Source organism: Halichoeres trimaculatus, unplaced genomic scaffold (genome assembly GCF_033239565.1).
Source record: "Halichoeres trimaculatus isolate MK-OKI-2021-1 unplaced genomic scaffold, fHalTri1.1 fHalTri1_scaffold_13, whole genome shotgun sequence".
NCBI lineage: Eukaryota > Metazoa > Chordata > Actinopteri > Labriformes > Labridae > Halichoeres > Halichoeres trimaculatus.
The window spans coordinates 26,083,307-26,101,198 of NW_027437191.1; the positions used below are offsets into that span (position 1 = coordinate 26,083,307).

Below are 17,892 nucleotides of genomic sequence, written 5' to 3' on the forward strand. Positions count from 1 at the left end.
ATATATATATATATATATATATATATATATATATATATATATATATATATATATATATATATATATATATATATGTTCAAACTGAAATGATTAAAAAAAAAAAAAAAAAAAAAAACAACGAATAAAAATGCTTCAGAAAAAGGTAAATTCTGACCAAGACAGGACTCTCTTACTTGATCTGCATTCATGTTTTTGTTTCATTGTGTTTGTCCTGTTAGGACTCCAGTAGACCTCCTCCAGGTGAGTCAGGTGGAGCTGGCCTGCTTCTGTGACTGTAATCAGCACATATGGAACAGAGGCTTTACTGAGGCTTTCCTCTCTCTGGGTAGAAACCACTTGAGGATTTGAAACATCAAGACCTGATTGTGAAGTCTGATAGCAGCTGGTCGCCATAACAAGTCGTCTCACCTGCGATCACATCTCATAGATTCAGACTTAGAGGGATTTCTCTCCCACATCCCCCTGAGGAGGCTGACAGGAGCCTGTAATGCTGAATGCAGAATGAGAAGAGAGAGAGGATGAGATCAGTTCATCCTCAAAGAACTCTTTTCCTATGAGCTGTTTTCAAACAGTAGGAGAGTGTTATAATCTGCTGCAAGGTCTTCCTCTGGTCTGGTGAATCAGGAGGTATTACACACATACTAAACCAAAAGTATTCCTAATAATTCACACAGTTTGCATTCTGTGTCTTACTTTTTCATCCAATATGTCATCAAAGATCACATCCTTTGTGTTCTGAAGACATTCGACATTTGTTCATCCATTGTCCAAGATTTTTATTGGTGTTTTTGCTGCCCTCTGGTGGTTTTTCATCCTCCTGCAGTGATGTCATTCACCTCAGGTTAACAGGCTGTTTTGTGTCTCATCTGTGATTTCTGGAGTTTGTGTTTACATGCTTCCTCATTGGTGTCTCTGTGGTTGGCTCCTTGGCTCTTCACCACCTTCTTTTACCTAAAGTTTCAGAAAAAGAGTATCAAAAACAAGAACGACATGAAATAAATCCACAAGGAGAGTAAAAAAAATAGTTTAAATTTCTCTGACACTACAGTAAAACAAAGTCTGGGCATAAAAAAATATAAATGTTCACTCAGATTTAGATCCACATGCCTGAATCAGAATAGAAAACATGGACACTGTGTTGTTGTTCTGTGGCCTGTAGATGGCGCCACTAGTCTGTTAATGTTGCTCATTCAAGGGAAAGTCTGCTGTCAATCTTGCTGCTCCAGGAAACCGGAAGTTAATGATTTAGTCTGTTGGTGATGAGAGGGTGAATACAGGAATGATGTTCTGAGTGAGTACAGATAAACACACTGAAATCTGGGGTTTCGGTGCATCATGGGAAAATAATGCCTTAAAAACAATCCCCTTTTTATTTCCATTTGCATGTAAACAAACATAAAAAAGAAACCACAACTCAGACTTTACTAAACCCTGCAGGGAGCTTATCTTTACGCAAGAAGGATCACATTTAACGAGTCTTTAAGATTATTTTCTAATGCCAACACGTTTAAAACTCCTGCTGGAAATCAGATTGATACTTTCAGTTATGACAGAAAAAACTGTTGTCCTGTCGTTAGCCTATGTAGCTAATGAGCTTTATTCATGCAGTCTTTTAAATAACCAGAAGAGGGAGACTTCACCCTTTGATTTAATTCTGATTGAAGCCTGAAAAGTGTCGTGTTTTGATGTAAGCAATGAAAAAGAGGAGTCAGATAAACTTTCAATTCGTGACGGAGCCCACAACGAAACAAGAAACGAAAGTTTTTTCAGTATAATCTCCTGAAACTTTTACAGACTCATGAAATTTCAAGAAATTGCATAATTTTTCAAAAAAAATGAAAAAAAAAAACCCATCGTAATTTAAAAAACTGCTACATGTCCCCAAAAGATTAAAGATTGTAAAACTTTACACTTTTTTGAAAAAAATGAATTGAAAAAATTGCAAAAATTTGTGACATTTCAAAAGATTTTTTTTTCTAAATTTAAAATAGGCCTATCAAAAAGTTAAAATTAAAAAAACTTGTGAAAAAATGTGAATGCTTTATTGTAAGATGTGATGCATACTTCAATCAACAAAATGTTAATGTGTGATCTTAATTAATGTCAATGTCTTTAATAATCAATACCCTCTGGAAGAAAATTAAAAATTCTTTATCTCAGTAATGATTTTGAAAGCTCAAGGAGCCACTGCAAAGGAGTCAAAGAGCTGCATGAGGCTCCAGAGCCACAGGTTGAGGACCCTTGGTCTAGAGATAGTATTAACAAGATTTGGGTTGTGGGAAACTTTTGTAAAATTTACGAGGTCCTGAGAAACCAAAACCTTTTGCTAGGTCTTGAGGGGTCCAGCTTCAGTATGATTCTTAGATCCAGGGAAACACTTGAAAGATATCATACAACTTTTTTTGTGGGGAACACTTTAGCTACATCCTGATTCATTTACAGGAACCTGAGAGACTTTGACTGAAGATCTTTGAACATTTTTGAGATCCTCAAAAAGGTTTGTGAGATCACGGGACATTTTTGCAGGATCTAAAGAATTTTTTAATGAGGATCAGGAAACCTCTGAAAGATCTTGGAAAAGACATTTTTTGATCGAGAGAATCATTTTCAAAGATCCTTCATAAGATGTTGATCTATTTCTTTGATGTCCCTATAAATCTTTGCATGATCCTGGACACGTTCGTAAGATAGTGAGAAACTTTTGTAAGACTGAGAAATACCTACATGATCCTTAGAAACTTTTCAGAAATCTGGAAAGACTTATGACTCTGGTGAGGTCTTGATAAACTTTAATCAGTTTGTAAAATATTTCACAGGATCCCAGTAAACTTTTTAGAGATCAATATCAGCTTCTCAGTTACCTTCTTTTTAACCTTTAAATGTCTTTTCAAACCTCGCCATTCTTGCGCAGTCATCATGAGTTAGCTGACCAATGCATCTTGCCAACCATGCCAGCTTTTCAGTCCTCTTCAGCTCTTCTTCTGCTCCTCCTCATCCTCCAAATACTCTCCTTCCAATTATCTCAGCAGAGACTTTCTGACACGTCACCTGCAGGATTTATAACCTCTACGGGGATCTGAGCACAAAGCGGCTGCTCTCCTTTAATTGAAGGAAACAGCTGGATGGATCTTTCTGTCTGTGATCCTTTGAAGATTTGAAGATTTTGGAGGTTATATCTGAGAAGATGCTCAGTGACATCCTGAATCCTCTCTGCTTATTGCATAATGATCCACCTGCAGGAGTTTTACACCTCCATGGAGTCAGACTACAGTCTTTCCTGATGTACCAGTGCAATGAGGATGGAAAATACCCATCAGGCCCTGTTTTTTTTCTGCTTCTGTTTGAATATGAATATTGATAGATTATTAGTTTATCTAGCATCAGACCTTTTGACCCCGCTGAACTGTTAAAAACCGTGTCTTCAACGTGACTTTTGTACATCTTAGCCCTGATACAGATTCTGTTGGAGTTCAGTTGTGATTTTTTTGGCTTGTTCATCCCCTGGCCATTCCTTAGTCTGCGGTGAGTCTCAGTTTCAGTGTAAACAGTAAGTCACACAGAGGCTCCACTCTGTCCTCAGTGAAGAAGACCTCTTCAACAGTGTTTGTTGACCAGAGCTGGAGCCATCATTTCCCATGTACTCAGGGGAGTCGGAAAATCTAAATGCCTTTAATTACTCTTAGTTAGGGCCTCAAACCACCTTCTCTTTGTGTTGCATCATGGGAAGTGTAGTACTCAGTGTTTTGGGTGCTTGACTCACCATGGAAATTACAGGTAGAGATATTTTTGTGTTACCGGCTGCAGGAGATGGACACTTGGCCATAGAGTGTTTTCACGGGGTGTCATCAACTTAGAAGTCAGCCATGTTGGACGCACGGTTAAAACAATTGAGCTTGCAGGAACATAAGACTATTGTTGCACAAAATGGCAAATTATTGCCACTTGTTAAGCTGGACTTATCTGTTGGGTCAAGAAAAACATCTCATTTCCATCAAGTACTAAAAATTATCGCAAAGCGGGTGGGGATAATTGTCTGAAGAATGGAGGAGATTGTGGCTAACCTCCAGGATTCTTGGGAACTCTGGTGGAGGTAATACATGGCACTCATGCTGACATAGAAGTAGGGATGGGTACCCTTCTCATTTGGAACGATACTGTAGAGATGCCCGGTACCTGGCAATCAGTACCGGTACTCGACAGTACCAATTTACGGTACTTTTTTGTGTTTATGTGGTAAAAAATATCAATTTTTTTTATAATAAAGTATACTTTTTTTAATTTAACATATTCATTCTTCAGTATATAACCTTGGAATGCTGTGTTCATGTCCAGCATGTAAAATTGCCTACTCTTCCACTTCCTCACAGTCACAAGGATGCATTTAGGTACCTAAATATGGTACCTTTTGATTTTACATGAATCAGTACTCGGTACTTTTGACATAATTTGGTCAGTACTGAATGAGTTTTAGTGCGCTCTGTGCGTTTTTCGACATTTGTTCAGGGACAAGGTGTCTCAAAACCATATGAGACCATTCACTTCAATCATGTTTCATTCCAGTATTTCCAATGTGGCGGTGCATCTCAGTAACTACCCAAACCATGACATCAGTTTTGTGTGTAGATTCCAGTCTCATGGACTTTAGCTTGGTCTTTAGCTTGTCTTTATTTTCTGCGGCCAAAAGGCAACAGGGTTATCAGCTCAGCATTTATGTCCTGCTCAAGGCACACCGGGCGCTTGTGCAACTGCAGTAATGTCCACCTATGCACACATAACACGAAACAACTAAGATCCTTCTGAAGAACTGACTACTTCATATCCTGTAAGCAAATAATAGCAATACCACAAATAAAAACTAGAAAAGCACTCAGAGAGCACAGACCTCCGCCAACATATTGTGATTGTCACCAACACTTAAGTCCTACTTTAATGTTATACTCCCTTTCAGCAGACTGTCTGCTACAATTTGGTGTTCGTTGCAGGTTTGTACGATAATTTGTTACCTGACAGTGTTGAAAATAATGATGATCCAGTACATATTTCATATTCCAGATCTTAGTATCCAGAATATTGGCAGGATCTGGATCATACTTTTACATTTGTCAGAAATTATGGTGACCTTGTCTTGTATTGTTTTGCAAAGCAATCTGACTATTTATTGTGGCGTTATACACACATATGGTGAAAACGGCCCTATCTCACAATGATAAAGAACCCTTTTAAAAAATCCTTGATCCAGACAGCGATCCGGATCACCCCCAAAATGTATCCACTTCTTTCTTATCCCATTTTGAACATTTTCTGAAAATTTCATCAAGATTCTTTTGTCACTTTTTGAGTTTTGTTGTTCACAGACAAACAGACAAACTCCCCCAAACACATAAACCTCCTTGGTGGAGGTAATGATAGTGATGATACAACAATAATATACAATAGTAATCACTATTCCCCATAATGACACCAAATAGATTGATGCAACTTAGCAATACCAAATTTAGATAACAAGATAAATCACAGAACTTGTAGAAAATACCCACGTTCAGATATTACCAGATGCTTCTACATGAGATGTCAGATTTACAGTGAACTAGCTCAAGTGTTTTGGACACTGTGCCGATTTGTTGTACACCTGACTCTGGAAGACAAGGATGAACACTCAAACAATCTTTGGACATAATCCCTGAAAAGTGATCGACCTAAAGCGAGCTTCAGATATCTCCCTGAAATGAATCAAAGCCATAAATGAAGGCTGGAAACAGTCGGAGTGTCTCTCCCCTGCCTGATATTTGTACACCTTGTGTATCTGGAAAGCTTTAATAATCTCCAGTAAAACATTTGAGGCAGCGTTTGGTGATGGGTGGCCCGCCCTGTTGGCTTAAAGCAATTAATTCAGCTTTCTGACATCAAACCCTGGGCTCAGCTCGACAGCTTGGAGCTCAAATAAAAAAATAAAAAAGGCGAGTTCTCCTGGGAACAGAGCAAAGATGGCAGGCTTCTTTGGGCTCTGTTTGCTCAGTGGCTCTGAGAGCAATCTTCCCCCCGGCCTGAAAGAAATGCGAGGGCTCAAACAATGTGCGGCGGAGAGAAAGGGACGGCGGGGAATGAACAGTTTGGAGTATTTGCTCAGTGGAGGAGCGACCACAAAAGCAGAGGCGAGGCGTTCCCATGAATCAAGGCGCCGTCTCAGGCCTCTTTTTGTTTTAGGGGCCAGTCTGCCAGCTAATAGTCCCCACTACAGATAACTGGTTTCATGTCCTTTAGATCCTTTTCTCTGTCAAACTGTACCATCAGGTGACCGCTTGGGTTTGTTTTATTTGGCTGCTTCGCTTCAAGGCCGTTGGCTGAGTTTGACTCTCCACGTGGAGCTTTAGATCAGCCGTAAATTCATCCTGATATTCAGCCCTCATCCAGCGTTTCCACCCTCAGAATGAAGTCAACACTCAGGCCAATAACTGACGTTTAGATGTAGTTGACCGTTGCCCCTCCAAATTTTTATCCCCTCCCAAAAAACAAACCCAGACTCAGAGCTCTCTGGGTGGCCGCGCTGGAGGTCTGAAAGGCATCCAGAGTGACGCTTAAGCTCTTTTCACCTTCAGAAAGCGTCATTGTACATCTCCATGAATGGAAACTGCTGTTTATATAAGATGTCTCTTTAAGTATCTGCAGCACAGAGACAGCACACCGCTGTCCTGCTTTAAGGTGCAAAAATCTGTCTTCACTCAGATCAGAGATGAAGATTTAGATCAGATTTTAATATTGAAGTCAAGTGATGGACTGAAATCTTGATTCTGATGTGTAAACCAATTACAAACAGCTCCTGTCCTTTTGTGTCAGACCTGTCTGCTAGTTTTCTCCCTGTCAGCAGTGTTCCTTTCTCCCTCAATCGTCTGAAACCAATCACGCTCTGATAAAGCTGCGTGTAAATATGAAGACAGTCATCAGTCTGTGGAGGTTTACTCAGAGAACACACGGCCTGACAGCAGCCGCAGAGGAGAGACGGATTTCTGCACAGGAACACGTCTGGGCTGAAAAGAAGCCAAGAGTATGTTTCTTGTGTTTCTTGAAGCTCCTGCAATGTGAAGAGAGTCTTTCTCTTTCTGCTGATCGAGTTTTTGTTGTAAATCTGTACCGAGAGTTAGTTTTTAATCCAACAATCCTCCGTTTAATCTGAGAGTGAGCCCCCAAATCAACCTGGAGGGAACAGAAAACCAATAAATGTTTGAAACATTCTGTGAAACTTTAATGAAGATCATGACGGGATTGTGCAAGATCCAAAGAAACTTTCATGATCTTCTGAAACTTTTGAAAGCTCCATGAAATATCTTAATACTCTAGAAAAGTTTTGCAATATCTTTTGTAGAACTTGAAAACATTTCTATGACCTTGAGATAGTCTTCATGATCTTGCAGTGAAATCTTGCACAATCAAGAGAAACGTTCTTAAGATCCTGGTCAAATTTTGTCAGATCCAGAGAAACTTTTGCACAGCTAACCTCTTTCAAAAACCAGGACAACCTTTCTAAAGCCTGGAAAACTTAAGCATGATCTTGAGAAACTCTTAAATGATCCTTGTATTTTTTTGTAGAGCCTGGAAACTTTAAGATAAAGAGAAACTTTTGCAAGCTCAGGAAGACAAGATTTTGCAATAGCAAGATGTACTTTTTCATAATCGAGAGAAACTTTCTGTGATCACACAAGGAAATTCTGCAAACTGCTCGATTTGTGGAAGATAAATCCATGCAAAAACCAGGTTGATTTTTGTAGACCCTGGGAGACTTTGGCATGATCTTGAAAAATTCTTGCAAAATCTGAGCAACTATTGCAGGATTCAGGGAAAAGTTGGTGAGATACTTTTGCAAAACACAGAAAAACTCCAGCAGGATCCTGGTGATTTTTTTGCCTGGAAAACTTTGCAAGATGTTCAGAAACTTTTGAAAGTTGCTGATCTAGTCAAGCAAGATCAAGTATTTTTTGTGATGGCACAAAAAAAACTTTTGAATGATTAGAAAAAACATCTGTGTGAAGCTGGTCAGTTATTGTACAGCCGGAATCTTTGTCAAGATCCTGTGGATATTCTGTAAGATCCAGAGACACTTTTAAATCAAGAAGAACTCCTAAAGGATCTTGTTCAGTTTGTTTTGTTTTCTGGTAAGATCCAAAGGAAATTTTTGAGATTTAAAGACGCTATGAGGGGGATCTGTTTTCACGTGGCTGGCTTGCCACCTTCTGGCCTGGAGTCTCACACACACTGTTGTGAAAATGTGACTTTTAACCAAACGTGTTTGTTTTGGGGCTGATTTTCTATGCTTGAGACAACTTTTACCGGCTACAACGTGACAAGTTAAGGTATTAATCAGTACAGTTATGTAGCACTGTTGTTTGAAGCATGACAGCAAGCAAATTTAAAGTTGAACAGTAGATCAGTAGCCAGCTTTATGCAGCGCTAATAGTAGCCCAGTGCTACGACGTATCCATAGGCTAACATGTCAACAAGCCAGTCATCTACTGAGCAGTGCTAATGTTACCTCACTCTTTATTTTATTGATAGACTCTCAAGTTTGAACAGACCACTGCAGAATAACTGCTGACTGTGGGTTGGAATGAACATTAGCACAAACAGTTTAGTTCCTGTGTTAGCCTTTAGCTCGAGCTGTATCACTCTCCTGTTAAGCTTTCTTTAGCTCTTCTGTCCTTTTTCTGTCTGACAGTTAGGCTCCTGTGTCCACCATCGCTAAGAAATTAATCACGGAAATAATTTTCAAGCAGAGAAAAACGTCAAAAAGTCCTGGCACAACTTCACCAACTTCCAAAGTGCTTGGAGAGAAAGAGTCTTGAAGAGGTCAAAAAAGCTCCAGCAACACTTGTAGTTTTGGAAACAACTTTATTTGACCAACGCGTTTCGGCTTGTGGCCTCAGAGAAAGCGGAGAAAACTAAATTTCTATTCCCACTTCTAGACTTCGTCAGCCGGCGTGGTGTTGTCATAGAGACTTCGAGGTGCCGTAAATCAATCCAATCTTGCTCGACCCAGTTGGGAAGCTATGAGGAGGCTATAAAGTGGCATTCAGAAATAACTTACACTGGTGCTGATAATCTTATTTTATTCTATATTTGATCTTACATGAAAGACACTTTTGAAAGACACTGGGAAACTTGTGCTTGATTTAGATAAACTTGCGCAAAATCCAAAATCCAAAAATCTGTTTTTTGTTTTTTTTTTGCATCCCAAGAAATAATTTGTGATTTCTCATTAAAAAGATGGCTAGATTTTTCAAGATTCTTGCAAGATCCTGTGGGCCTAACATGTTTTTCCCTTCAGTCTCTTTCTTGGGCACTGATCCATTTCAAGACAATCCAACAAGAAGTAACTGCCTTTTGTTCGTGAGATGGAGATGTTTTCTCTTTTTTTTCAAGATTATGTTTGATGGAATTTGTTCCAGATAAAACAAGAAAAATGAATAATCAGCCTTTTCAGATGGATACCACTCAACATGAGTAAAAAACTGCTCAAAGGAGCTCGTAAGACTTTAGTTGCAGTGCCAGAAAGTTGTTCTTTTAGCTCTCATGAGGCCCAAATTCTAGCAAAAATTTTGGACGCTAAGATTCCTTCAGTGTGTGTTCAGCTGTAATCCTGTTAGCAAGGTAAGAATGAGAATACACCACAACATGTAAGCCTGTTAGCATGCTAATAGCAACATGTTTAGCATAAGCTATAGCCTGTGAATGAATTCAAAAAATGATAATGTGATGTATCGTGAAGGAAAGAAGGAAGGAATCTTTTTATAAGAGGGTGCTGATGTGAGTAGTCTTACCGTGTTTACCGTGCTGCATTGTGACGATGATATGTGGTCACTCTGAGATGCAGATAAACACATATTTCAGGCTGATACTCGAGCTCTGTATCCAGAGACCCAGCATGTTCCTCCTGAAGGGTTTGCACACCGCTGCAGGAATAATGGTGCACACACAGCTTAAGATAGGACATCCTCATATGTATGCAAGTGTGTGTATGTGTGGTAAATGCTGCTTGTCCAAACACACCTTGGCTGGCTTAGCTCTGACCTGGAGTCTCTCTGCATGCAGCCCTCCCATTATGGTGGACAGAAAAAGGTCATTATTATTCATAACAGGCTGATTGCTTTCTAAAACAAACAGAGCGACTGAGCGAGGAGGAGGAGGAGGAGGAGGAGGAGGAGGAGGAGGGGAGGCTGAACAACCTCCTCTCACCTCACAGGCGCTCTCTGCTTCTATTTTATAAGAAGTGATCAGCTTTGAGACTGAATTTTCACCAGAAAACCATGTATTTATGTCCTTAATCAGGCTGTAGTTTGTTACTGGAGCTTTATGATGTTCACACTGATGGGAACATTCAACCCTGAAGGCTCCAGTTGGTTAAGGTGCTGATGTCTTGACTCGTGTCAGTTTGCTTCAGTCTGAGGGGTGTATTCACTTGTTAGGGGCCCAAGTCAAACCTAGTCATCGGGGCCCTCCACATCCTTGTACTTAATCACCCTCAGAGCTAGACTGCTCTCCCCTTGGTGCATTAATGTCTCATTCTGACATTTAAGGCATAAGACAGTGTTATTTAGAGGTGGGTTTCAAATGTCTATAATATCGATACCAACGTTGGTATTGATATCGAATTATACCAGAGTTAAAAGATCGATACTCTAGTTTAATTTTGTACTCTTCAACTCTGTACCTTAAAAACAATTTTGTTTTAATTTGACCGTAAAGTGAGAATTTTTTGTTCTTTATTTGCTTAAGCAAAGAATTCCACACATTTGTTTTGACACTGTTTCTGAACATAATGTTTATCATGACACTATAGTCTTTTACAGTCCAACAAACTTTAAACTTTAACCAAATTATGTCCTAGGTTTTAACAACATAGTCAAAAGAAAAAAATCACAAAAACACCTAAAGGTCAGCAGTTTGATGATACATCAACCTTAAATATTAAAAAGTATCAGTATTGGTATCAGTATTTGTATCAGTATCAGTATCGGTATCAGTATCGGTATCGGCAATACTGGCCCTGTATTTACTTGGTATCGGATCAATACCAAAATTGCCAGTATCATCCACCTCTCGTGTCAATCTTCAGTAACATAACACAACTAAATGCATTTCCACAAGTTTTGTATTTTAGTTCAATTTTGAAAAAAGATGAATATGTAATTTAGGCTGCTGTGTCCTGGTTTTGAAATATGTTACAAATGTGAACAGCTTAAGTTACTAGTTGTATAACTATGTTTATATGACTGACCTGCCCAGTTAATTCCCCACCTCCAAGAAAATAAATAAATATTTTTTGGAATATCAATGTTAATCATCAACTTAAAAAGTGTGAATTTGAGTAAATCCTCCTGAAGGATTATGTAACAAGTAAAACATTGCAACGCTTTCACTCTAATTGATGAGAATATTAGTTATCATTCAGCATAGTTTACCATTTATGCACTGACTGCTCACATCTGTGTGATGAAAAGCATCACATGCCCCTCTCCGCTTCATCTCTAAGCGTACTGCATTATCATCCTCAGCTGACACTGACAGCAGTGTGTCTGACTCTTGCTGTTGTCGAGTACCTACATTCAATGTCACTGTGATAAAGACTGTTTACTTACCTCTCACCTTCTTCTTTTCTACCCTCCACTCGGGTAACTTGGACTTTTTAGATGTTCAGAGGGGCCCCTGGAAATCTCAAGACTCTCATGAGTCCGGATCTCACTCACCCAGGACAAATTAAAGTCCAGGTCTGGGTCCCATTGCTTGGGTATTTTTGAGGAGGGTGACTGCTTGACTTCAGACTTTTGACCCTCCAAGTCTGGACTGACTTTGCAAGACCTATTCAAATGTGAGGTATAGGATCTCTGAACGCACAGTGCTGCATGTTGTACATAAATGCCATAGACTTAGTGAAACATGGACAGAGTGTCTGTGACCTCACCAACAGGTCCCTGGTGTAGAGCTTTGGAAATGCTGAACTCAGCTTTTGGTCAGACTAAGGAAAGGCTAATGTACTTTTAAATGCTGCAAAGGTCTCTGCTCATGGTTTGTTAAGATTTTGTTAAGTTTGGGAACCCCTGCTTTAAACAATCCCTTTGGACAAAGATCATATCTTTTTAAGTCTTTAAGAGGTCCAGCTAATCGAAAAGTTGCCACTTGTTCAAATTAGAATTGAAGCTGAAAAATGATTAATTACAATATAACACATGTTAGAATGAATATGTGTATGACTCATGGACACCCTGTAAAAAGTCTCACTCCCAGTTCTGTCTCTGTCACTGTTGGTGCTCTCAAACAGGGTTATGCTCTGATTTTCTCAGCAGTATTCTTCTAATGTGGGATTGATGAGAGAGCTGGGGTGTAGCATGTTTATTGCAAAAATAATGCTTGTTTATCTCTATGCCAGTCTTTTACTATGCTCATAATATCCAGTAAGTGACTTATACGAACAGCTGCTGCATGAGAGATACAGCTATAATCTATTCATTAGGCTTTTTTTACACTAGTGGGGAGAAAAATGTTCTAGCATCAAATTTTATATGTGCTAAATACTATTAATTATCAGGTGACACGTGTCCTACCTGCTTAAATTATCATCTTATATTATAGAGATTCAGGTCTTTTAATCTCTATAATATTACTTTAAGCTTATGTTGCATGAAAACATTTTTGCTTTGTGGAGAAATGAAACATAAAGGGAGTTTGTGTAAAAAGGTTTTTATGTTTCAAACACAGAAGAACAGATGATTAGTTTAAAGAACATTTAAAACTCCACACTGTAAAAAGTGAAGTGTTCCCCTTCAAGAGTTCATGATGGATCTGCTGTACACTCCTCGGTAGTAGCTGGCGTCGCTGTGACCCGGATCCAGGCCGTTCCTGGCCGTCACTAGAGCCCCGGACACCGGACAGCCGTACCCCCCGTACTGACCCACCGGGTCTGACATGAGGTTGTTGATGGAGAACGGGTGGCTGAAGGAGTACTGGTGGTGGGGGTGGGAGTGGGGGTGGTAGTGGTCCGGTTTCAGGTGTGCAGGCTCGTGCAGGAGCAGAGGGTGGTGGTGGGGGAACAGGTGCTGAGGGGACGGCGCGCGCACGGGGCTGGGGGGGCACAGTTTGGCTGGTTTCACCTCAGAGGAGGGCGGAGAGGAGGAAGAGGAGGAGGAGGAGTGAGGGGACTCTGACCCGGTGCTGCTGGAGGTCACAGAGCCGCCCTCTGATCCCGGTTTGCCTGCAGCCTCCAGGCCTCCGGTCCCGCTCTTCGTCTTGAAGCGCTTCTGCCTCCGGAGGTAGCAGCCGTTCTCAAACATGTTCCCGGAGTCGGGGTGGAGGGCCCAGAAGGAGCCTTTCCCCGGTTTGTCCGGTAAGCGGGGCACCTTGATGAAGCAGTCGTTGAAGGAGAGAGAGTGCCGGATGGAGTTCTGCCACCGCTGCTGGTTCTGCCGGTAAAACGGGAACAGATCCATGATCCACTGGTAGATCTCGTTCAGTGTCAGCATCTTAGTCCCGGACTGCTGGATCGCCATAGTGATCAGAGAGATGTAAGAGTACGGGGGCTTGGCGTGCGTATAGCTCCTCCGATACGGGGGTTTGGACTCTCTGGGTCCGTAAACCTGGTTCAGAACCGGGACACTCCCGTACGGGGGCGGGCTGAGGGGACTCACCAGGCCGGTCATCCCTGGTCCAGCCCCAGCCCCTGGGTTCTGAGACACCGGTATCGAGGAATGGTTGACCCCGGAGGGGCTGATGTAGTGCGCGTTCATGTGTCCCGTGCTGGTCAGGCCAGGCGCGTTCATGTAGCTGCTCATTGAGTTCAGGCCTGAGCTCAGGTTGTTCACAGAGGGGTAACACTGAAAGGCAGGCGAGCACAGGTGAGAGTAAATACAACGAACACAGACTGATATTAATCCGTCAAAAAAGACTCTTGATGAAGATTTAAAAGAAAAAAAGCTGAGAAAATCTAAACTAAACATTTAAAATGTTAATAAAGCTGCAAAATCTACGAAAACATCAAAGTCTATCATAAACAGACAAAACATAAGCACCATTGTTGGCTGTTTTTTTTTTTTTTAAATTAAACACCCCCAAATTTTTTACTGATTTACATTTTAGTTTCATAAAACGAACTTCTTTTATCGATGAATTATTGATGAGTTCGATTGGTTTTATCCAAATCATCCTTCAAAAAATATAAAAATCCTCATAGGTGATTTTTTCAGTAGCAGCTCAAAGATAGGCTAGTTGACAATTATAAGTGATGAAAAAAAGGAGTTGTAAAATGTAATATTTAAGTTTCGTTTTTAGGCTTTAATACGGTCTTTAATATATAAAAAACTGAACATTGATGCTGAAATTAAGTCTTGTAATTTATTCGTAACGATTACTGGCTAGCTTCCTTTTTATCTTCTGAAATTTCAACCTGTTTTTAACCTGTTTCCTTAGCTGTACCTCAGACTTTTGGTACCAATGAAAAAAAACGCATGCCTCACTTAATTTCACAGATCTGCTTAAATAAAATAATGTATTGTTTTTTATGGATCGAGCACTGATTGGGTGTAATCTGATTTAATCCAGCCTTAAAGAAGAAACTCCAACCGAGGACACAGCAACCATCAGGTTTTCTTTAAAATGAAATGGGCCTATTTTAAAACAATTTAATAGTTTCTGACACCTACAATACTTCCCCACCGGCTCATTCTTTTATATCTATGAGAGATTAAACGTTGAGGCCTTTTTATATCAGAGTGATGAAGAGTAGGTTATGTCTTCCTCCAGCAGGTCACATTTAAATTCAGTGGTTTATTTTTATATAGTCTATTTTCGCGACAAAACGAGATTAACAAAAACATACAGAATATTTTCTTTAATTTCTTATACGTGCAGCATCGTTGAGTTTCTGCTTTTCTTCATGAGGGCCTTGTGTTAAATGATGTGAGGGAATAAATACTGGACTCATAAACACTATAAGAAAAATTGACTTTCTTCCACGCAACGTTTCCCCCAAATGATACTACCAGAATAAATACCGTTATTATAAATGTAACAACAATAAAAATAATGTTAGCTGAATCATGTTTTTCTCTTTCTGTCAGCATTGCTCTAATATTTAGCCTGATTATTATGCTTATAAACACGGTTTGTAAGTTAATTTATCACAGGAGTCAATAAACACGAGAAAACACAGACCAAATAGGCCTGATCTTTAATTTGATAACTTTTGAATTGTGATGTGAAAATGAGATCTCATTTTAACATCATTACACATCATTAAGCATAATTTAATTCACCGTCCTTTGTTTCCGGATATTTGAGTTTTAATCGTTTCCGCTTTGAAAGAGGCCAAAATAAAACATTTCAAAGCAAAATAAAAGGTTGGGGATTTATCAAACATTCTTCTTTTTAATTTATTTATTTTTCCTTGTATAGTTCATATTTAAAAACTTCATTAGGCCTATATCTATGAATATCAATGCACAGCGAAGAAGACTTTGAGTGCAAAAAATGATTATAATGATACTTTACTTATCAAGTATTAGGCTATATATACAACAAACGAACACTGAAAATGCAAATCTTCCTAGTATGAAAATGTGGATTTAGAGAAGGAATAGGCCTAGGCTATAAGTGGATTTAAAAATAATAATAATAATCTGAATTAATGAAAATATCTGGTCATATCTGTTCATTATCTTCTCTTTTATAATCTCTGATCAGTAAATTAATAATCCGTAAAGACTGATATCCCGTCCGGTAATCAGCGGGGCTCAGTTCAGTCTGGAGCCGTTATAGGGCGCACGAACCTCGGGCTCTCCGTAGTATCCTCCGCCGCTCCAATCCGCGTGCTCGTGTCCCTCCATCTTAACGGCACTCAGCATCGTGCACGCTCCCCCGGTAAGTCATCCAAACAGCGCCAGGAGGGGCTCCAAACAGGTGACTCACTGGTAACTCTCAGGTGTCTCCTTGAAGCTGAAAGAACTGGGACTGAGCCCGGGACCGAGCGACGGGCTGTGACACCTGCGCACGAGCTGCTACTGGGAGGGGCCAGGAACCAATCAGATGTCTCCATTCATCCCTCCTCGAGCTCTGTTTAAATATTCTATTAAATGAGCTCGAGCATAAAGTAGGAACACTTCACCTGACAAATCTATCATGTGACAGGTTACAGTAGATACTGTTGGCTGCTTTAAAAACAGTGTACTGTAAAACCGGAGGGACCATAGTTCCTAATTTATCCCACACTGTAAAGAAACAACCACAGTCAGACCTACTGATACTTCTATATCTTAAGAAAAAAAAGACTAAATAAAATCTGGAGGCAAAACTGTCAGGGCTATACTATAAAAACATTTATGCTGAAAAAATATAATAAATAAATAAATAAATAAGAAGAATAAAAAAAACTATGAGGGATGATACCATCCTGTAAAAATATTCTAAGTGAAACTACTTTAAGTGTACTGTAGTGTCCCTATAGTGGTAAAGGATAGAGAACAACCTCTAAATATGTTTAGGAAAATCTAAAAATACCAATACCATGCTGTTGTTATTGTTAATACCTTTAAGTTTTTAGAAAGCTGACAGTATATTTTCCTAACTTACTGTTTATGTTTTGCTTAAAAGTGTTTCAGATCCCAGACCTATGAAGGAGGTGAGGGGAGGGACTATGAAAGCTGCACACTTACAGGGTGAGACAAGATTCTTACACAAGGTTAATCTGAAGCTGTTTGGAAGTTTTAATCACATGATTTTGCACATTATTTGAGTCAGTCTGCCATGTCTTCCTTCACGCTTAGGTTATTTTGCAGTTCAGCCTTCCTTATCCTCCTGCATGCCGATGATATATTACTACATAGTTTTAGGACTCCTCTCTCCATGTTTTACTCCTGTGTGAGATCTTCCTCCTCCTCCTCCCCCTTCTCTCCTGCCCCTGCAGCAGTTTTTACTGTGTGTGCTCTGCGCAGGATGTTTACCTGGTGATGAGTCTGAAAAGACAGAAGGACAGACAGTACACAGAGCTGAGGTGGAGGAACAAGAGATGCTGCAGGACCACCGTGCTCTCTGCACACAGTGTGTCCTCTCTGTGAGGGCGTCAAACAAACAAAATATTTTCACTCTTTGTTAGCCTGCGCTGCTCTCAAAGACGGTCAAAGTGGAAAAAACGGGCTGAGGACTGTTTTCATGTTGTCTAAAGGAGGAAAAACTTCTGCCACGAAGTCAAATCTGCCAATTAAACAGGTTATTGACTGTTTCAAAAGAATTTGTTGTTTTATCCGAGGTTGCTTTTTAGCTATGTACATGTTCTGAATGAATTAACAAGATATCTTTAACTATTGTTTGGTCCTACCAGAGGTCTGAAAGAGAAGAGGTTCAGTCCTTACCTTAAAATCTTTCTGAGTGTGTTTGTCTCGTCTATGGTCATATATTTCATTAGTACATTATAGTGTTTCCTGAATACTTGCTTCTGATTGGACAAAACATTGAGTTTTGCTCACCCTGTCAGGAATCAAATTATATTTAAAGACATGATGAGCTAGAAATAAGGACTTGATTGTGATTAGAAACAAGACATACCATAATTCATTTCATTTTAACATACTGTAAAGTATAATTTGATTTTTTGAAATCAGAAAAGACAAACACGTAGTCAGATGCAGGTACTTTTCTTGTCATTTACTATCTAATGTAAACATCACCTTCACTTGGCAAAAAATCAAACCGTGTTTGTGATTTTTTATTTTAAAAAACATCTTCTATATTTTCTACAATTATTTTTTGGGTGCTTCAAAATTCAGATTTTAACATTAATAGACTTGTATTGTGGCCAGTCAGTTCCTTATGGCTGCTGGGATTCATGGGTAATGTAGTTTTTAATCCCCAAATTTACAG

The 17,892-nt window shown here is 39.6% G+C and overlaps 1 protein-coding gene and 1 long non-coding RNA gene across 2 annotated transcripts; one reads left to right on the forward strand and one right to left on the reverse strand.

The window, feature by feature from the left end:
- The first annotated feature begins 1,224 nt into the window (after nucleotides 1–1,224).
- LOC141801730 (uncharacterized) lies at nucleotides 1,225–17,349 on the forward strand. Its single transcript, XR_012599429.1, has 3 exons — nucleotides 1,225–1,291; nucleotides 16,627–16,691; nucleotides 16,968–17,349. It is a non-coding gene; the product is annotated as an uncharacterized LOC141801730 (long non-coding RNA).
- Nucleotides 12,810–15,971, reverse strand: LOC141802014 (hepatocyte nuclear factor 3-beta-like). The gene is made up of 2 exons (XM_074685401.1): nucleotides 15,807–15,971; nucleotides 12,810–13,856 (listed from the first exon to the last, which is right to left on the reverse strand). Exons 1-2 carry the CDS (start codon nucleotides 15,879–15,881, stop codon nucleotides 12,810–12,812), a joined length of 1,122 nt encoding a protein of 373 aa, XP_074541502.1. The 5' UTR covers nucleotides 15,882–15,971.
- Nucleotides 17,350–17,892: the final 543 nt, after the last annotated feature.

Bases quoted from the DNA above. Each gene is read 5' to 3' on its own strand.
- LOC141802014 (XM_074685401.1), bottom strand. From the start codon at position 15,881: ATGCTGAGTGCCGTTAAGATGGAGGGACACGAGCACGCGGATTGGAGC. The intron at 13,857-15,806 runs GTTCGTGCGCCC...CCTGCCTTTCAG, and splicing joins GATACTACGGAGAGCCCGAG to TGTTACCCCTCTGTGAACAA.